Source organism: Agelaius tricolor, unplaced genomic scaffold (assembly GCF_023055355.1).
Source record: "Agelaius tricolor isolate 1412-34295 unplaced genomic scaffold, bAgeTri1.0.p SCAF_44, whole genome shotgun sequence".
NCBI classification, from domain to species: domain Eukaryota; kingdom Metazoa; phylum Chordata; class Aves; order Passeriformes; family Icteridae; genus Agelaius; species Agelaius tricolor.
The window spans coordinates 3,863,091-3,884,793 of NW_027269304.1; the positions used below are offsets into that span (position 1 = coordinate 3,863,091).

The 21,703-nt window shown below is 46.6% G+C and overlaps 1 protein-coding gene across 5 annotated transcripts in view; it reads left to right on the forward strand.

Moving 5' to 3' along the window:
* PAX5 (paired box 5) overlaps window positions 1–21,703 on the forward strand; it is a 137,530-nt gene that overhangs the window by 82,419 nt on the left and 33,408 nt on the right. For 3 of the 5 annotated variants that reach the window (XM_071455113.1, XM_071455116.1, XM_071455114.1), the window contains one exon: window positions 18,569–18,670. The exons of the other annotated variants lie outside the window; for them this stretch is intronic. In XM_071455113.1, coding sequence (XP_071311214.1) covers window positions 18,569–18,670 — 102 coding nt within the window. The remainder of the gene's footprint in view (window positions 1–18,568; window positions 18,671–21,703) is intronic. 5 annotated transcript variants of the gene reach the window in all.

Sequence of the window (21,703 nt, forward strand, 5' to 3'; positions counted from 1 at the left end):
TTCTGGCCCCCTTGGTTACCTGCATATATTTGATTCTCACAGTGGCACAGCACTGGACTGTCTTTGCTGATGTCTCACCATTTAGGACGTCTGTGGTTGGTCATCCCTGGACCAAGAGCTCCAGGTGGAAAGAAGAAAACACCTTGTCCAAAGAATTTCTGCATATAAGGTTGGGGATTCTCATCAGAATGTGCCTGTTTCTTTCCAGTGGCTATTGAGGGAAGGAGGAGTGGTTAGTTTAAGCTGGACCTGCACAGGTGGGATGGACCTGCCCTGGAGAGAGAAAGAAGGGTCACCTGAAGATACTGGGGAGAATTGTTATCCAGCTGGTAGTCAGCAGCAGTTTTACAGTTGTGCTTTCACCAGTTTACAGAAATTTTTTCAGCTTTCACCAGCTGAAAGAAATTGCATTATTTTAAGATTAAATTTTTTTTTTCAAAGAAAAGTTATTTCAATTTGTACTTCCTGTTCCAACTCTCTGAAATTAGAGCAAGAGTAACTTTTCCACAACTTCTTCTTTCCTTCTTTTTTTCCTCCCCTCCTGTCCCAATCCTCAAATTACCACAGTTTTGAAGAAAGTAGAAAAAAAAAATTGGATTTGTTAATACTACATTTTTCTTCTGGAAAAATGCTTTGATGTTTTTTGTTGTTGTTGTTGCCTAGTTGTAATAACAATAAAAAGTCTTCTTCTGAGGCTATATACAGGTCACACAACCTATTATATAACCTGTCCCTACCTGGAAACGTTGATCTTGTTTAAACATGGAACATAATCACAGAATTGTACTTTAACTTCTGCAGGACTGTTTTGAAGTGCAGATTGGTGTTGGTAGATGGATGGTTTATAGTGAAGAGTTATGCTAAGAGTTACAGCTTAGTTTCTACATTTAATGGATGAAAGTGCAGATGCATTTCCCAGTAATCTATTCCTCACTCAAAATAGGATCTGCCATGTTAAAGATTTGAGAAAAGGCCACATAAACTCCTATGTAAAGCAGCCAATCTGAAAAACAAAAGTGTAATTTTTAATGAGAAGACAGAGTCTAACTGCGACACTGTTGAGTTTTTCCATTTTTATGAATTCTTATCTTGCTATTAAAGAAGAAGTGCATTTGAGAAAGCAAACGAGGGCACTTGTACCCCACTAAGACCCAGGCTATTAACTGCCTCTTTTGATGATGTACAGCCTGGCTCTGTTGGGAGTTTGGCTGTGGATTTAAATGTTGAATTTAACTATGGTAAACATATTTTGGTGCAAAGCATGTATAATAACAATTTGCATTTACATAGCATCTTTTACTTAAGGATTTTGCAATGTCTAATTAATTAAATCTGTTTCCCCCTGCCCCAAATACCACTGTGGTATGGATAATAAATGCAATTTTAAATTGAGTAGCTATAGCAGGAGGATTAAGACAAGAGGGTTCTGGTGCCTTTGTGGTGGTCCTTATTGTGGTGGGCCTAGGGCTTGTTCTACAGGCATACTGAGCAGCCTCATCTTGTGCTCACAGTGGTCTGAAGCACCCTGAAAAAAAAAGGATGTCAAGCCAGCTCCATATTGGTGGGTGGAAAGGGCTCTGCAGGCTTCATGCACAGTGTCTCATGCTGGTGTTGGGGTCCTGGGGATGCTCACACGCAGCTGTGCCACCCACCCACGGCAGCCGGGGGGCTCAGGTGCTCAGGGCTGGCAGCTTGTGCAATGGCTAGTTCAGCTGACAGGTAGAATTTCTCACTGCCAGATGAATGCTGAAATCTGTTGTAGATCTCTAATTTGGAAATAATTCTTTAAAAAAAGAAAATAAAGAAAGGAAAGGAAAGCATTCTAATTAGCTTAAATGCTTCCTGAATTGCTTTTCCTTTTGGCCCACAACAATAACAAAACATTTGAGAATTTCTGTGCAAGCCACCAAAATGATATTTCCAGGTGAGTAGCAGGATGCATTGACATCTGTGCTTCTGCACACCACAATAATAAAATCTAGTGGCAATCTGAGTGAGTCTGCAGAAGTTGTTTCTAGGACAAGGTAATTGTTCTGATGGCAGCTGTTGAAGACCTCTGAAAGATATTGAGGTGCTGGAATGTGTCCAGTGACAATTAATGGTGCCGGGAAGGGTCTGGCACACAAGTTTTATTAGGTGTGGTGAGGGAGCTAAGGGGCTCATACTGGAGAAAAGGAGACTTGGGGGGACCTTCTGTCTCTCTACAGCCTCCTGACAGGAGGGTGGAGCCAAGTCAGAGTCAGGTTGTGCCTCAGGGAACGAGAACAGGACAAGAGAGAACACGGTCTCAAGATATGCTGGGGAAGGCTTACACCAGGTATGGGGAAAACATCCTCAGTGAAAGGGCTGTTCAGGACCGTGGTGGAGTTGCCATCCCTGGAAAGATTTATAAGCCATGTGCATGTGGCACTTGGAGACATGGGCTATTGGTGTCCTCAGCACCGCTGGGGAATGGCTGGACTCGGTGATCCTAGAGAGCTTTTCTGATGTAAACAGTTCTGTTATTCTGCCACTGATGACATGTGGCCTTTGTTTGCTTAAAAGGAATTAATTCTTAAATGATACCTGACCAGTTAGAGAGAGATTATGTATTTGCAGTGAATTGACTGTGAGTTATCAGACCAGTAGTTTTGGGAAGTGAGTAGAGGAAATCATAAAAGAGACAAAACTGGCTTTTTGTGCACCCTGGAGCAATGGAGAGCATGCCAGGAGGATACCTTCTGTCTGCTGTGTCCTCACACCTTCCTACCATTAGGAAGGTGTAAGCATAATTTAATTTTTTTAATCTAGGAGAAATCTGGGAGAAATCTAGGTGAAACTTAAGATGACTCAAGGAAGAAAAACTGCAAAGTGTAAAATGTTCAAAGTCATGTTTTAATAATGCTGAAGTGTATTTTTTGAGGAAAGTTCTTGCTTGCATTCTCTATTCTTTGAAAGAGCTCTTCCTGTAGTTCTGTCCCTGGAAAACACTGTGTTAGCCAAGAACAGAGATTTTATAAGCCTACGTTTGTTTTTTGGTGTTTTTTTTTTTTTTTTGGTCGGTTGGGGTTTTTTTTGTTGTTGTTTTGTTTGTTTGTTTTGTTTGTTTTGTTTTGGGGTTTTTTTTTGCAATGAATCATTATTTCTTTAGGATTTCATGTTACATTAAGGCAAAAAATGTGTGAATTTTGGGTTTTGTATAATTTCTCCTAAAAATGTTGAACTGTAATAAAAAAATACACAAAAAGAAAAATGAAGTAGAAAAAAAGAAAAATGTCACTGGCACTTCATCAAAATACAAGTTGCCTGGCTTTGAGCTGCTTGATAGAATTGGCACATTTACCAGCAGTGAGGAATATCACTTGTGGAAATCCCACAAGAATCAGCAGGGATGGGGACTGCCTGTGCTGCCACAGATTTGACACCTGGCTTGGGATTTTCACACAGATGTGGCTCAAAAGTAAATTCAGTAAAGAGAGTGAAAGGAGTGTTGGGGTCCCTCTGGAATTTTCCTTCTTTTCTCTACATTCGTTACAACAATCTGAAATCCTTGAGCACAGCCCTGTGATGACATTATACCTTTTTTGAACACTAACTTCTGAAAAAGGCTCATGTATCAGCAGTATCCCTCTAAAGAAGGATGTGTGGGTTATCTCCTCCCCAGCTGGCTTAATCTCTGGCACTTTTGGGTCCAGACCTTGTGGTGTCCCCAGATGTTAGCATCCTGCTAGGGGAGGGATGGTCCTTAGCCACTGGGACTTAAAGACTGCACAAGTATGTAGTGTGTGGAAGAATGTGGTGGGGAGGCAGCAGCTGCTGCTACATCTGCACTAATTGCAAGGTCCATAAGAGGTGGGGTGATGCCTGGGGCTGTGGATAAGGTTGTCAGCAAATCAGGTGTTCGTTGCTAAACAGAGGCCTTGTTTTTGCTCCTTCTGTCCTTGTTAATGTAGTTATATGGCACATGGACACAAGCTATTCCCAGGCCTTGGTGTAGCCTTGAACAGGTCTGGTAGCTGTTCACACTGTAGGAAAATTGTGTCCTCTGTTGCCTGAGCTGTGTATGCTAGCCAGTGAAGGCAGTTCCAAATGCATCCAGGTCCAGCTTCACCCCCATGCTGATGCAGAGACAGCCAAGCTGTCTGGTATAGACACTGAATCACAAACTATGAATCTTGTGGAACCAGGGCATTGCCCAGCCTAGCCTGATGACAAAGCCGCATCTGGCCCCTGAGTTCTCTGCAGAGCATTGCCCATCTCTCCTGTGGGGCTGCACTAGGGATGGTCATGGTAGGAATAAGGGAACACTGGCAGTAACAGAGACACACGGGACATACATCACACCTGGCGCATGAACATGCGGTACAGGGTTGCAGAGCACACTTCTGCTTTGTGTGTCCTCGCCTGCAGCTGCTGAGGCCATACCAGGAGATGCTCCATGGATCCCTGTGTCCTGCCCCAGAGCATCCCAATGGCTTTGTCCACTCTAGAGAGACCAGTGTTCATTTGACCAAAAGAGGTATAGCTGCTGTGGCCTTCCACTCATCCATGAGTGCATCCTCCCTACTCAGGAGACAGATTTTATCCATCTCTTCTGGGGACTTCACTACCTTCAAGTCTTGATATTAATTCAGGTTTTCATGATACATGATCTTAAGTTCTTAACATATGACTAGGATATCACTGGGCCCTACTGTGACATGCATAAAGCAGCTCTCTGGTGCTCTGTGTGATGTTGCCTGCCTGCCCTGACCAGCATGTGGTAGACAGGAGTGCCTATCCCCTGTACTTGACCCCTTGGAGAGATGGAATGCCGCTGCTCCTGTGCATTGTGTCACCCAAGGGCTTGTAGACCACAGAGTTATTTCTGTGCTTTCCTCTGCAAGACACTGCCTGCAGACCCTCAGCACAATGCTCCCCTTCTCTGGTGGCTGCTCTGAGCTCTTCTGGCTGCAGCTGGCCTCTGGTGCAGCCGAGGAGGTCCCTCCTGCTGGGTGGATACAGAATGAATTTGCAGTCCTCATGGAGGAGAATGCACTGCCATGGTTGTGGGCATGGTGCTCCACCAGCACCAGCCGCTGTCATCTCCTTCATTCCTCTGTCCCCACTAAGTGGCATAAAGTGTTTGTAGGCAGCAGGGATCAGTGGTGGCACCACAGGTCTGGGAGAGGAGGGGAGTGAGTGTGAAATTTGGCTTTCCCTCTGGGACACTGTCCCAGCCCCTCCTCCCCATGGACCCATGGGAGTGGTATGGGCACATCAGCTTTGCTCAGCATCACATACACCCTGCAGAGAACAAAGCAGCTCTGCCCCATCATCCAAAGTGCTGTCCTCAATGTACTCCTTTCTCTGACCTTTCTAATTATTCCTGCCCAATCTTTCTTCATGTTTTCTTTTAATTATTTTCCCCTTTCTTCTCTCCACGTCTTTCTTCTCCCCTAAAACTCTGACACTCCTCTCTGGTGTATTGAGAATGTGAGTGAAATTGAAGGCTGGAACGTCTCAAGTCTTTATGATGATGAATTACTTTCACTGCCAAACCTTTTATTGTCTGTGATTTGGAAAGAAGGGAAGCTGATTTATTGTGGCCAACTGTCATGCCATTTAATACAGTTATAAATCCTGACACCATGATGGCCACCGTTGGCTAGGGACCCCCTCTGGCCACTCTCCTATCCTGTTTTTGTCCATGGTCGCTGTCTTCAGCTGAGGAGCAGGCAGGTCAAAATGTGAGCTGGGAGTTCCCACTTGAAGGGTAATGGCTGAGGGTCAAGCAACCCCCAAGTGTCTCACCCAGACACAGGCAGGCTGCAGGGCCCCCAGGTCTTGGGGTGGGTGGAGATGTCCCATGGTCCTGGGCATCCCTACAGCATCCCCCCGTCGTGGTGCTGGCCCTCATGGATTGCTTCAGTCCCGCCTGAATGTGGCAGAAGGGAAATATCACACGGGGCTTGGAGCAAGATGCCTTTCCACAGTCCCTTCTGTTCTCTGGCCTGACCTCACTGGAGGATGCTTCCCATAAAGTAATCCACACATTTGTTATTTTTTAACTACATGGTGCATCAGCTGAGATACATATCTCACTATGTTATGAGATGCTATCTACCCAATAGAAAGCTGGGAAAGAGATGGGACTTGAAAATAATTTGGTTCTGCTGCTTGGTGGGGCAGATGAAAAATGCAATTTTGTCTCAAAGTGATTTCAAATGAGATGTTTCAGGTTCCTTCAGCTAAACAGAGTAAAACATTTCAAACTTGACAACTGAGAATATTTGGTGGAAAATACTGAAACCCCCAGTGTGTCAACATTTCTATAGCTTCACTATTTCCATCAGAGAATCTAGGTAAAGTGCCTGATTTCAGCTTTTTAAGTTATTCCAGGATTAAAAAACCATTACTTAAATAGCAGAAAGATAGCATATAGGTTGTTGACTTGGACTTTGTTGAACCCTAATTAAGATGTAAAAATTGAGGGGGTACATATTTGTTCTGTGAGGAGTAGAAAAACACTCATGACATTAGCAATGATGCTTGGATTGGAAATGCCTCCATCTCAGATGAATTCCAGATGCAGATCATAAATATTGATCTTTGTGAGATGAAAAATTTCAGCATGAGTTTAATGGTTTAGTGTCAGTGCAAAACAGACTGGTGGAAGCTGTTAGATTTTCTTTTCCTCTGTGCTTATGTAGCAAGCCGAATAGCCAGTTGTCAATATACTCATGTCTTCCCATTTCTGGATGCACCAGCAGGCTGCTGGGTCCTGTTCACCCATGTCAGCATTGACAGGGCTGTCTGTCTGTCTGCATAGGAGCAGGTAGGACAGTGAAGCCCCGGGTTGCCTGGCATCTGGCTGAGCATTGGCACTCCTGGCACAGCAGCACTGCACTGAGCCTGGCTGGACACACCGTGGTCCTGAGCAGGGATGGGATCTGCCAGAGCATCATCAATCCTTGGGTGCTGGCAAGGGGTGCAATGGTGTGGCTTGGGACCAAAGGGATTCCCACTGAGGCAGGGTTGCGTGCTCTCTGGGTTTCTCCTTCTGTTCTTGCTGCTCCCAAAAGCTCTCTGCGTGTCAGTGCTCTCCTTTACAAGGTCTCTGGAAAGCCATGTCCTCCCCTCTTTCCTGGTTGCTTGGCTGGATCAGCTTACCTGCTTTCCCACACGTGGCTGGGAATCATGAAGCTGGGGATCATCCCAGCCCACCAGGACATGGCAGGGGCCCAGGGCTCTGCAGCCTGAAGGCTTGCCTGGATAGTACCCTCTCCAGGCCACCCTGTGTAGTTCTCAGACCTGGGTGCAGTGTCATCCCAGTTGCCAGGCTGGGAGGAGGAGGAGGTGGGCTGCCCTGCCTCTCCTGATATCACATAATGTATCGTGTCATGTCATGTCATGTCATGTCATGTCATGTCATGTCATGTCATGTCATATCATATCATATCATTAGTCATACAGATGCCCTGAAGCAGCACCTGTACCAGTAGGACCTTTTGATGCAGTTCATATCACAGCAATCACAGCACAGCACATCCCAGGCAGTGGCAGCCCCTCTCATGGTGGGGTGGGATATCAGGCCATCAGCATTCTCAGTGCCCTTCATGAAGTGGCCATGGTGGCATCTGGTGCTTCAGAGGCCATCACCATTTTTCCTTGCACACTTTCCCAGTGCCTGGGAAGGTCCCAGAGGTGACTGCACGGTCTGGTATGAGCCCTCTGAGCTATCTGTGGACAGCAAGGTCTTTTAGCAGGTCTGTGGGATGAATCCTGAAGATCTGAGCCCTGGTGAAGGAGGCCCTCCCTTGGGAGCATTGTCTCTGTTCCCAGGGCAGCCACCAGCCTGAGCCAAGGCTGTGGACCCCAGTAATGTGCAGGACCACTCCTCAGGGCTGGCATGTCCCTTTTCGTAACTGTTAAATGTTTGTTAAATGGGCTGAACATGTGGGGCTGGCAAAAGTCTGGATTTCCATCTTGTGATGAGGCGGAGAGGCCAGCCACCTCTCCCCATACATGCCATATTTGTGGTGCTTGCCATTTATTTTTGGAAGCATCCATGCCACCACAGTGAAATGCTAACAATGCTACTTTTCATACTACAGGTCCTACTGTTTGGTTTTTCCCTTGTACCTCCAAGGAGTTGTCTGGAATCCTGTTAGAGTGAGAGGAGTTCATAGTTCTTGACATACTGACGGAAGTTTCCTTCTAGTCTTCTTGATTGCAAAGAGAAGCTAGAAAACATCTTCTGGGCATTTGTAAAAATCCAAACAGTGGAAAAGAAGAAAAGGGAAAATGTTTTATTTAAATATCTCTTGGTAACTCAGTCCCTGTGCTGATTTTTCTGGGGTGTTTAGCATCTGGCTGTGTATTTACATGAACAGGGATCCCCCAGACCACAAACTTTTCATGCTGCTGATCCTCTTGGTCATCCTGCATCTTTCCAGCAGCACAGTGATTACTGTGGAGACAGTCTCACCAAGCCTGCTGTGCTGCTCTTATTAGAAGTATTGCTGTGCTGCAGAAGGAAAACAACAATAAAGGGAATATGTTGCTTCTGCATGCGTTAAGAGCACTGATCAAACCACAAGAGATCCCATTTCAGACATAATGTGCATTGGAGGGCAAAATTAGATTGAGGAGTAAATGGAGCCTAAAATCTCCATAGCTTTATTCGTCAGAAAGCTGTTTCATTGCGTGGTTTAATTCTCCTGTTTCTTTCATTCACTGCATGTAGCATGCTGGCTACGGTACATTTTAGAAATAAGGCAACGAAAAAAACCCTTCTTTAATTTGGCAGTGGTTGTGAGGTGTGTAAGACTGTTCAGACCAAAGATGTGAGGTGATATGAAATGCAGAAGCATGTTGCTCAACAGCAGAAAAACAGCCAAACTGGCACTTCCTACACTTTAGCAGGAAGAGGTATTTTGGTTTGGAATTGTTATTTTATATTTTGGCTTTTGACTTTGGTTTCTTTTGCATTTATTTAATTCTGAACTCTTTAAAGTTGGTTTTATTATTTCTATTTAAAAGTTTTATTTCATTGCTGCTTGTGAATTACACTGCATGATGAATGGCACTCAACCAAAATATAACATTTTGTAGGCTAAGACCTGCCCATTCTTTTTATGTGGGATTTCTTTTCTCTCTGCTTCAAACATGTCAGTTTGACAGGAGGAGGCTAACTGGTCTCTCAGATAAGTAGACATATGGGATTTTTTGCCTTTGTAGGCAACACTTGATGTCGTTTTCAAACTAATGCAAATTTTAAAGAAGAGCACTTGGTGTGCAGTGAATCCCTGCTGAAACACTGAAAAATGCAGATCAGTATAACTGGCACCAGTGGAATGACCAGAGCAGAAGGACAGGCCTATGTGTGTCTTGGTCCTATACACACCTTTGTGTATCTGTGCTTCTAGTCCACATTCACTGCTCCATTTCTTTTCCAGAACCTCTGGAATCTTGCTTGGCTTCCCTCACACTGCTTCAGCAGTTCCCACTTCCTAACTGCCTGCAATTTTGGCTCTTCCTGCCTTGCACTGTGAACCATGGAAATAAGAAGGGGAAGAGTGAAACTTTGATCAGACCTGAAACCCAGTTGAAGACCTCCATCAGTTTCAGTGTTATGTAAGCAGAGCCTCATCTTTGAGATCTCGACTAAGAGAAGATCCCATCCTGTCAGGGCTAGAATGGGCTGCCTTCCCCTGCTCTTTAAACTTGATATCTGTGAAGGTGCTTCTCTGCCACACTGGTGGAGGGACGGACCCCTGGACCAGGAACCAGTGGGGGTTTATTCAAGCTTAGGCTGTTGGGTCCTTGTGCCTCTGTAGCCTTTTCTGTGGGTCCCTGCTGAGCTCATGAAGGTCCATCCTTTTGGCTGTGGCAGGGCCTTTCAGATCCAACAACTGTGAAAATATTCAAGATCTTTACTTTGTTCAGGTCTATTTCATATTAAAAAAAACCCAACAAAACCAAACCCACAACAAATAGACAAACAAAATACCTCCTTAAAGAAATCCAGATCTGAAGAAAGTTTAACCACAGAAAGTACTAAATAAGGTAAAACCAGCCCAGAACAGTGTGCACTTCTTGGCTGTATTTGTGACATCTTTTGTATCAGTCCTCACTATCTTAAATTTTACATAGCAAGGTAATTTTAATCTTGAAATTAAGATTTAACTTCTTTTTTAAAAGGAAAATCAAATGTTCTAGCATCTTCATAACTTTTTCAATACACACCCATTAACTTCTTGGCATTAAAATGGCAAATGAACAGCTCTCTGCTTGCATAAACTCCGGGTTTACACGATTCATGTTGTTGGGGCATTTCTGTCTCTTAGTGTAAAGGTTTCTTTATTAAAGTCCTTGTCTGGCACTGGCACAAAGGCAAATGTGACATGCCCTCTGTGGTGTGCCAGCTCCTCCTCACTGTGCATCTGTTTGTCCCCTCCTTTGGGAGGGACTGTGCTCTTCATTAAGGGAGCAGTTCCCAGGTTTAGGCATGCTGTAGCTGTGCAGGGACATGGACCTGTGTGGGATTTGCAGGCTGTGCCAGGCAGACTCAGCTTCCCCCAAAGAACCTTCTTCTGCAGGGCTCTGCTGCAGCTGCTGCAGGATGCCCCCTGCTGCTCCTCTGTTGTTCTCCAGGCAGGTGTGGGAGGGGAAGCTTCTCACAAAAGGAATTTAATGGATCCAGACCACCACATGTCTGCCCACAAGATCTCATCACCCTTGCTCTCACTTCCATCTGCCCTCCCTGCCTTTTGGTGTCCCCTTGATAGGTGTATATGTAATGTAGTGGGATTTTTCCATCATTCTGCCATGCATCCCATGCATACCCATGCTTCCCCACATCCCTGCACAGGCAGAGCTCTGAGCACCTGGGACCCTTGCCCTGCCCCAGCTACTGGTGGGCCTGCTAGCCTCACCTGGGCTCAACAGAGAGAAACTTTGCAAGGCCTGAAGATGTCACTTATCATGGGCCAGGGAAAGGCTAAATTATGCAGGTGCATTTTAATGTGTTGCTAGTTGTTGGCCACACAAGAATTAGGGTGAGAGTGGGTTCTTGCAAAGATGTTGTCTGCCTGGGGTATTTTTCCCTATTTTCCACTCAGATGCCCCCTCCAATGCATTGTGAGTGTGTGCGTTGGATGAAGGAGTCAACCCGTGGAATTCTAACCTTGCATGTGTTACAGGAGGGATGAGAGAACCAAGTGGTCTTTGAAGATTAAAGTGGATGATGGTGCATCTCAGATCTGCAGAAAAAACTTTCTCATCCTAGCAACCCTAAAAAGTATGTGACAAGCTGGAATATTGAGTTGTTTATAGGGTGCAAGAGCTCTGTTGCTGCACAGAAGAAGGAACAGGAGTTTTATGCAGCAGCACAAAAGAGATTGTCCAGAGGAGATGGGACTGAGGGCAGAGTACTCTGTAGCTCCAGGACTCCTACTTAGGAATCACAGAGAAAACATACTGGGTTATTCATCTGTACTTTCTTACTGCATTTTTGCTCTGACAGAAAGCATTGGTCTTCCTTCCTTTCTCTGTTACCTGCCCTGGCTCTCTTTTAAAAGTGTAATTGGGTCAATGGAAAGAATAACAGAGACACCAGCTATGAAAGGCAGCTTTGGAGTCCTGTAAACATCTGCTGCTGCTTTGCAGATGAGGAGAAAAACAGACCCACATCTGCAGCCCCTGTTTCCGTGCAGTGTGCTAAATCGGAATTTTATGGCTGTGATAGCAGATTACGGTGCCACTGTCATGAGCCCTTGCAGCCCCAGTCACAGTGGACACTGCGCATTTCAATACCTCCTCCACTAATCTTTCCCCCACTGCTCCCATTCCCTGGCTGCTAATTTCACGCAGGCACTTAAACATGATGGATAATTGTGTTCTGCTTATCAATGTTTAATTTAAGGGCTGTTCTGTCTGACCTGAATGCCCTCTGCAAGAGCTGTGCCTCATTATTGATTTCATGGTCATACCTGTGACATTACCTGCTTTGTAGGAAGTAGACTTTGACATTCCTGTGAGGCTTTGGCAGCCAGAGCTAATTGTCAGAAGAATAATCGAGTCAGCAAAATCATTACAGGTGATCTGTATGTTACCACTGTTTTATCTGCCTCTAATTAGGTGCAGGAGAGGTAACTCATCACGGTAAGCACACCACACTGGTTTGATGTCCACAAATAGAGCAAGATGAGCACAGGAGGGGAGTTATTCATTAACAGCAGCGATTCAGTGTGTTGGAGTCCTGTGCTGGTGACATCTCCTTTCCCAGTGGAATGGCATGAAATGCATCCACTGCAGGCATCCATGGGATACAGAGTCTGAGTGACTTTCGGGCAAGACTGAATGCTGGGGCATGTGCTCAGTGGCCTTGGACCTGAGGTAGCAATGAGTGTGCTGCTGCTGTGGAGCAGTATTTCGTGTGTGTAAAACCAGACAGCTCTTTTAGAACATGCTTTTCTCTTGTTTGGGTACTGCAATGCCCCATGCTGCTACCCTGGGCACACGCTGGGTGACGCACACACATCCCCAGGTGGCAAAGGGATCAAGAGCCAATTGATGGAACTCATCAGGTCTTTTTCTGATGACAGTCCTGTGCATTTGACCAAGACATTTTCTTTGTGGTAACAGTTGAAACAAGCAGGTTAGCATGATCAAGTTCTTCATTGGGCAGAAGAAAAAGAGCTTTTATAAGTGGGAACCAGATTTTTCAGAATAAAAGTCAGTGTTGGTAACCAGTTTCACTGAAATAGGCTAGAAATTTGGACTTGCTGCCCAGAGATGAAGTGGTACCCAAAAAGTATTGCTGCCAATTACTTTTTCTTTCTGGTGTTAAGCAATGACATGCCTTTCTGTAAGGCACCACAGCTTCTTCATATCTGGGGTAGCAGGTGCCTGCTATGGCAGGATGGCTGCCAAAGCCCACCAAAGAGAGAGCAACATGTGCAGATACCTGGGGCCAGCAGTCCTCTGGGGTCCTAGCATCAGAACAGCACCAGTGCAGGTCCTTTCCTCTGCCAGCGATGTTTGAAGGCACTTGATGAGGGAGGTGCCGTGTGACAGGACCAGGAGCATGACCACAGCGGGGGTGCCATCCTCCTCCCATCACATTGTGGAGTCTTAGAGACCATGCAACATCATTTTGAAGAGAGCACAGTCTAAAGCCAAGTTAATCCATCTGGGAGGCCTTCTGGAAGTGGTTTATCAATTCTGCTAGAGCCTTGCTGCAGCTGCTTCTTGGCATCTCTGCACAAAGCCAGCGTAAGGATTCCTTGCACACAGAGGTTGCCAGGCAAGGAGCTGTAGAATCCCAGATTGAATGGGATGGTGCTTGGAAGCACCTGCCCAGCTCATTGGACAACTCTGTGGGCTGCTGTGGTAGCATCTCTTCATTGCCAGTTTGCCTACTGCAAACCTGCATTTTTAAAAATAGTTTTCTGGAAAGACACAAGGAGTCAGGTGAGGCAGCAGCCTCTGTGTGGAGCTGGGAGGGAGGACTCTGATCTGTGCTGTGGACAGGTCTGTGGGGGATCTGGTTTGGGCAGGGATGTCTAAGTGGGGCCTTGGGCAGTGCTGGTCTCTGCTGGGTGGAGCACTCTGGCGCTCAGTGGTACCTTGTGTAATTCGGACAGGGGTCTCTGCTACCTTGGGTGGCCATTTCAGATGGTCTGATGTCTTGGAATGATACCTGCAAAGAGCGTGGGAGGATTCACCAACACTGCTGGACTGACTTTCTCAGTATTGCTGACCTCTTGGTGTTGAACCTCTGACTCTGAAGAGGTGGCATTACCCCATTAACCCAAAGTGCTGCCTCAATCTTGACCATGCTCCTGAGCTGGTGGCAATCACACACCTGCTGTGAGCATGGGGCAGGGGCAAAGGCCTGGCTTCCCTCAGTGCAGACCATGGTGCATCGTGGAAAAGAAAATCACCAGCCCTGCTGGTGGTTGTGAGACAGTGGCAAAGGGGCTCTGTGAGCCCACTTCCACCACCTGAACCCCATACATTTTCTGATGTATCCTTTGCTGTAATTAATTACGTGTCCAGTGGGCTCATTTCTTTCATACTGTTACTGACAATCTGTTAGATAAAGGGAAAAAAATACGTTGGTGCCCTGTGGTATTGAAAGTGAAGGGTTTTCACACTGTCAGGGTAATGAATTCTGCACGGGTTTGAAGCACCTGAGCTTGGGGGAGTCCTTGTGTCATGTGTCTGGGAGTGACAACCCCCAGTGGTTAATTACTGCCATGGATGAGAGCTGAGCTGATAGCAAAATGAGATAATTTCATTAGTAGTTAAATTTGAAGTTAATTGGATTCACGTTTACACACAGTAGTGTACAAAGACACACTTGGAAACGCTCTTTGCCGCCTTTGGATTTTTTTTTTAAGAAGGTAGGTGTATTGAGGAATGCTTCTAAACCGCTCCCTTTTTTTTCCCTGTGGTTTGGAGGGAGGAGAGCCGTTTTCTGCTGCAGGCTGCTCTCTGCCCCAGTGCTTTTGTCCTGCAGTGGGGACATTTGCTGATGCCCAAGCGCTGCTTGCTTCATCTGTGCAGGGTTGCTGCTAAGCTCTCTTGTAGATGGTGGCAAAATTTCTTTTACGGAAGAAAATTAGTTATTAATGCTTTATTTGCAAAATGGTAATTCGCTTTCATTGTGGATGTCGCCAGCTCTTAGTGAATGGAGGGATGGACATTTGTTGACTATCTTCTGTGTGCAGAGCCTTTGCCATGTGCAGGTGTGCCCATAGCAGAGGTGTTTGCTCCACTCTCCACAATGACAACACTCATGCTCCCCCTAAGACATTTTCTCTCTGGAAATCAGATGAGTATTGGGTCAGCATTGCCTTGGAGATGTTCACCAGGACCTGAAGGAGCCTGGTGAAGCAGTCTGGAGGAGGTGATGCAGTATAAGAGATGGTAGGGTCCAGGCTGAATGGGCACTAGAGCTGCTGTGTGCTCCTTCTGTCATGGAGGTGTGCCAGTTTCAGGTCAGCAGATGCCACTGAAGGTACCAGTGCTGCTGGGGCTACCAGCCTCTCCGTGGGGAGGCTACTGTAGGAAAGACTCAGAAAGGTATTTCGGTACTTGGAGCTTGAAATTGTTGGCAGAGGTTGTTGGAAAAAGATTGTTGGTTACCTTGGAAAATCCTGCTAGGCTCTGCTCTAGTTGAGCTTCTCTATAGGCTGGAGCTGGCAGCTGAGCTGCTCTGTCCTGCACAGTATCAGCACAGCAAGGCAAGGAGGCAGCTCTGCCCAAAGATACTTCTGCCCCATCTTTAACTCTGCACAGGACAAAGACATTCAGGAAAAAATATGTCTTGAAGAGACCTGGGTTCCTATGTCTGTGTGGCCCATTGCTAAAATGCAGATATTCATTTCCTCTTGAGTGCTTTGCCTGTATGAGAAAGGCAGAGCAGCCTGGAGCAGAGGCTGCTTCTTAATCTCTCTTTGTACTAGGTGGATTAGTGTTTTTCTCTTAAATCAATTGTTTTAGTGCAGTTGAAGCTTGCCAGCATGGGGGGAAAATCTCATAGAGAATGGGATGCTCTAGTCTTTCTTTTTTGGTGAAAGCAAATTGGATGGAATTGACAGCATGAGGTTGGATCGCAGCACTTGCAGCTATGCCCTTGGTCACCTTTGGCCAGCCCCTTCAGCCTCCCCTCAGGCCCCACCTGAGACCTGGCTGTGGGAACCCTACAAGGAAGGCTTGTTGACACATGACAGAACATTTCATTTGGAAATGGGATGTAATGGAAACCAGCCCAAACCTGTGGAACAGATCATACAGGATTAGGGTTAGGGTTAGGGTTATATCAAATAGATATTCCTGTATTGACTGAGGAGCAGAGGTCCTACTTGTTACACTGTTGTTTGTGATGGTTATGTTGCTCAGTACCCTTGACAGTGATCCTGGTGATTCTGGGTGTGGCAGTGGTTCGGAGAAAGTGAATTATTTGTAATATTTCAAAATATTGAAGTAAATGTCAAGGTTTTGATGATAGCTATGGAAAGTGAGGAGTGAGGTGTAGTTGGTGTGGGGCACTTTGGGAGGGAGAGCTTGCCCACAGGTCAAGGCACCTTTGGGAGCAGAATTGTTGTGCCATTCTGTAGTGACACCATACAACCAAGAAAGGGGGGAGCCCTGTTTTCCCTCCTGGGTCTCCGGAGGGCTCCTAGATGGCAGCAGTCAGCCTGTGAAATGTTCATCTGCATTAGGGACAGCTGTTAGCTGAGTCCCTGCTAGCTCTGGCAGTGAACTTAGCTTCTGAGACTGACTTCATGTAGACTGCAGATACTTTTGTATTCTCCAGACTGTAGAGGTGACATAAAGCGTTTAATTTTGTGTGGGAGAGAAGGAAGCAGGGCAGTGATGAGGGGAGAACATTTTAATCTAAAATAACCATTTTCTGCCTGCATTGAATAATTAGAATTCATTATGCCCTTCCGTAAGGGACGTGACTTCTCCCTAGCACTGGAGAACAAATTAATCAATTGTTTTGAACCTTAAATTCTTTTAGGATGTGAATGCACCATAAATATTCTGTAGGAAGGGCCTGAGAGGAACAGCTTGCATCCTGATTTGCAGATACTGAATGCGGAGGAAAGTGGGGCATGTGCTAAGAGATCACTGCAGCGATGCTAGAGTTTTGGCATGTGCCCCTTCATCAGGGTAGGGGGAGGCAGTCTTTGTGGCCATGACCCAGAGATTGTGACCCACAATTTGCAGTTACTTGTGTACCTGTCTCTTGTCTCATCAGATGAAGTCTCATTTCTTTAAAGATATCAAAAAAGGAAGATTTTAAAGTTTTATTTTTAGATAAAAATAAAATTAGTGCTCAAAATCTTTACTCAAAAAAAAAAACAAAACCCCAAAACACTTTAAAAGGAATTGTTTTGGCTCTTGTAAAAATGTTCAGTTTCAATCTCTCCAAGCTCTGGAGACCTGAAAAAAGTTCACTGCCTTAAAAACAATTGCCTACAGAACACAATGTGAAAAAAGAGAACCTGTGCCTTTTTTTCTTGTCAGTAGTGCTAAAATCAACAAAGTCACATAACTTTTGCTGATCCAAATGCTACCTTTTAAGGAAGAAACTAGATTTTTGCTAATGAGCTGTTTTGGGCCAACAGGATCTTGGAGCTGACTGGTGCCAGATGGTCCCTGTCCTGTAGAGGCTGGGAGAGTGGAAGGGCCAGGTGTTTCATGCAGCCCAGTCCCTTTCTCTTAACTGAGGTGTACACTCAGCTTTTCAGAGATGATAACCTCTCATACATAGCCACTGCCTCTGAGCTGTGCTTTGGATCTGAGGCACACTTTATTTTCCCCTGGCCTTGAAGGAGCCACTTGGCAGTCTGGCAGAGGTGGTGGCACAGCCAGCGGGGGCTGGTCTAAGGGGCAGGTCCATGGACTAAAGTGGTGCCTGAGTAGTGTGGGTGATGCTCACTCTGGGAGTGGATTGCAGAGCCTTGGCCCAGCTGCTGACCAAGCCATGGTGCTGCAGGGTCAGTGCTACCAGGCACCTCTGTGTGTCTTGAAAGCAACTTGTCCTGGCTAAGTGTTGTGCCCAAGGATGCCATGGGAGCCCAGAAGACCATGAGTGGGCTCCAGGATTTCCTCTGGGATGAGGGATGGATCCTGCCTGATGAGATCACAGGAGCATCCCTTTCTTCTGGTCTCCTGTGGAGGGTCTCTTGTGTCCACAGCTGACAGTGGTTTACCCAAAATCGTGGGATAGGGATGGTGACGGTTCCAGAAGCTCCACACGGGAGCAGAGTCCAGGCATGACTGAGGAAACACTTCTGTGGCTCTTTGTGAGCCATGATATCTGACCTCCTGTCTTTGCACTGCCAGCAGACACATGTCCTCGAAGGTGATAGGAGATGTGTCTGGGAGAGGGTAAAGGAAGAGGGGGTAGCCCAGACCCCTGGTCCAGGGGCAGAGGGAGATGGAAGACATCCCACTTCCTGCTTTTGTGGGGTTATTTCCATGGAAGTACTGTGGGTACTTGACTAAAACCCATGTTTTTGTGGCTAAGGAAAGAGCAGTGCATCAGGCTGTGTCTGTAAATCTAAACTCTTCCTCTGGCACTGTGACAAACTATATTTTAAACCACCTTCATGTCTCAATGCCTTGTGTTTGTTCCTTTTTCTTTAACAAGAGATAAAACAAATGCCCAGCATTGTATTTAGATCTCAGTCTCAGTTTTTGCATGTGATTTTCTAGAGCGTTTTCTGGCAAAATGTCATTAAGATCTGTGTTATTTCCCATTTCATTGCTTTTGACTTTACAAATCTAAGCTTTAGAGGAATTTGGGAGTAGGGGTGAGCAGCTGGAGTTCAGGCGGGTGTGTTCCTCTCCCTGCAGAGCTCTGCTCTTCACCTTCCAGTCTTGCACTTCATTGGAGCTTTGTGGCAGCTTATAGAGAAAACAAAACTGTGCCTGCCCTCCCTGCCAGGCTGGAAATCCCATGCTGGTCCTCGCAGAGCAGTGATGACAAATGCATGGCTGTGTTCTGGGTGCTTGGGGAGATGTAAAACCGTGTCTGCTTGTCGCAATGCTCACGTGGTGATTTGTTGGTTTGATTCCTCAGGTCGCGAGCTGGCAAGTACAACCCTCCCAGGATACCCTCCACACGTCCCTCCTGCTGGACAGGGCAGCTACTCCGCTCCAGCACTGACAGGAATGGTGCCTGGTGAGTCTTCAGAGTAGGGGAGAAAGAAAATGTAAAAGAAAAACAAATAGTATTTCAGGAGAGAAATGTTGTGTGCTGTAAATGTTGTGTGCTGAGGTAGAAGCTACGGTGCCGAAGGGTAGGTGCGGAGTGATCCTGAGTGAAGTAGCCCTAACCCAGGCTCCCCAGCACAGGAGGCTGCATAACCTGCAGAGTGCCAAAGCAAACTGTTGGCACTGAAATGCTGAAGGAGCTCCAGCCTCCCTTCTGTGGAGCCTGGAGATTGCTCCATATTGGGCTGTGCCAGGCTCTGCTCACCTGACTCAGGCTTTGCTCTAACTCGCCAGGTTTCTCCCAGCACTGTCCCTCTGTGCTGCCCCAGAAGTGAGACCATTGGCCCTGGGGCCTGGACATGTCCTGACCTCAGACTTCCTCCATGCAAACCTGACTGATGGGGACACCAGGCTGTTCCCAGGACACTCTACTTCTGTAACTTCCTTCCCATTTTGGAACCATGCAGTCAGAAATGCCAGCAGCTGTTATGCTACTGCTACATGAGCCAGCTGCTGGCTACTGCTTGCCTGTGTGGCAACAGAAGCAGAAGTTGTGCAGGTGCCTGGGGTGGGCAGAGCAGGTTCTTGAGGTATGTCACATCACTGATGCCATCCTTTAGCACTGTTGGCTGCAGATCCACACTCAGTTCAGAGTAGGACGGTGACTTCTGGGTGCTGGCAGCAAGGAGTGGTGGGGCAACAGCACTCCTGTCTTTTCTGGGCAGTTACCAATTCTTTGGGAGCACCTGCTAGGGTGGGTTGGCAGAGCTGCAGGATGTAGGGCTTAATGGTGCTCAGCCAGAGGAGGTGCAGTATAGGTTCAGTGATGTAGAGTCATCTGAGCCGATTTTCCCAGGTAATAGATTTTATTTTTAACTACATATAGGCTTGTGTGACCTATTATATTGAATAACTGCACTGTTCCTCTCACTGGTTCCTTTAATAACAACCTTCTGCTCCAGCTAGTGTGAAGGTCAGCTGCAATTCCTGTAGGTTCTCCGTCTCATTTAAGTGAGAATTTGCTAACTAGCAACCAAAATGCCTTCTCAATCCTTCTTTGACTCCTGTCCTTTGCAGGACCAGTTTTAGAGCCTTGCTAGGGTAAGCACCACAGTCCCTGAGGGGCTGACAGTAAGGCAGGTGACAGACACAGTCTGCTACTATTGGCACATCTCTGCTTGTTCCAAAATGGCCAAATTCTCATGCCCAAGCACAGGCATGTGTTTGTTCTGCTGGCTCTCAGGAATTCATCTCATGACCTGCCTCTGCCTTGTTCTAGTTTTTGGAGCCTTTGCTAGAAATGCGCTTCCTTGATAAGATTTTTAATCATTAGCCATGAATTTCTGCTTGTAATTAAGCAATTGTGTGAGTTAAGTGGTTAGAGACATGGGAAAAATGTATACATGATAACACATAAGCAGTGTTTTGTTGCACGCTTGTTGCTACTGCCATTGCCCCTGCTGATGTGAGTAAACCCAGCCCTTGCCACGCTGGGTGTACCACACCTGCTGGGGTCTGCAGCTTGCCTACGGGGCACGGGAGACCTTCACACTCTCTTGAAATTGCAAGATGTGTGGATTCAGCTTCACGTTCTGTCCTTATCTTTTCTCCAGCCCCCATCACAGCTCATCCTAGCAGGAGCACTTTTGCCTCCTGCCAGACCCAGGTCCTTCCTTATCTCTCCCACAGGCAAGGAGGTACATAGGAGCCTGTTTCTGCTGCATCTCCATGACTTGTTCAAACACATGCTCAAAATTTCACATTTCCTCCTTCCTTTCCTGCAAAACAAGGGACTTGCATATCAGCAGTGAATTTCCATTTTTATGTGGCTTGTCTGCTATGGCAGAGAATAAACTATTCAAATGCTTTTCTCTGAAGGAACCAAACAAGCAAACATGTGGTTTGATTTCAGTCTGGAGCTTTAGGGACTGACAGCTGGCATTGTTCAAGGTTCCGATGAATGTGTTTCCTCTGCAGGCCACTGGCCCTGCAAGCTTCTCCTGCCTTTTGGTGGCTGTCACCCTGTAGGATTGACTGGAGGGGAGCTGTCTGAGCTGTGCTGAGGTGCCAGCACCAGCAGTGCTCTGATGTCACAGGGTGCAAGTGACATGCCACGGTGGGGACAGATGTGTACGTAGGTGGAAAACAACAGGCTGGGTGGTCAAGCTCAGAGGTGGTGCCTAATGGCACACTCCAGGTGGGTGCTGGTACCACGCACAGAACTGCAGGGTACGGCTGGAGGTCTCTCTTGGTTCACAGCTTCATCCACAACTAGAAGAGAGTCCATCTTATCAAGTGCTCAGAGGGTGCCAACCTGCATGATGCTATCAGCAGGCTCTAGAGCAGAGCAGTGATGTGGAGGCACGTAGGCAGGCTGGGGAGGGGCAGGAAACCCAGCAAGGACAAACCAAATGACCCTGCACCAGGAAAAGGAGCACTTTGCTAGGAAACAGGCTGAAGACTGTTTAGTTCCTGGAGGGGCTACAGGGATGAGGCAGACTGAGAGCTGAGCGTCAGTCTGTTATCTGCACTGCTTGTGAGAACGGTCAGCATTGTCCTGGGCAGGAGCTGGAGAGAAGAAATTATCCCCCCTCATTTGGAACTTACGGACCCACAATGGGAATAGTTCTGGTTTGAGCCCCCTTAACACAAATAAATAACTGGTAGAACTCAAAACAAGCAAGATGCAACTGGGTATGACAAAAGTCTCCACATTTTCCCCCAGGAGATGAGCCCAGTGGTGGAACAGGTTGCTGAGGGGTTGTGTAGTCTCCATGCTTGAGGATTTTCAAGGCCATGGTGGGTGAAGCCCTGAGTATTCTGCCCTGGCCTTATTGCTGATCCTGCACTGAGAATGGTATTGAGACTGCCTGAAGGCCTTTCCATCCTGAAATGACTGGTCATTCCATGACTCAGTGTTTCAACTGAGGCACTGCTGGAAATGTGCTGCAGAAATTCATATGCTTCTGCCTGATACTGTGAGTAGGGATGGAGTCAGGAA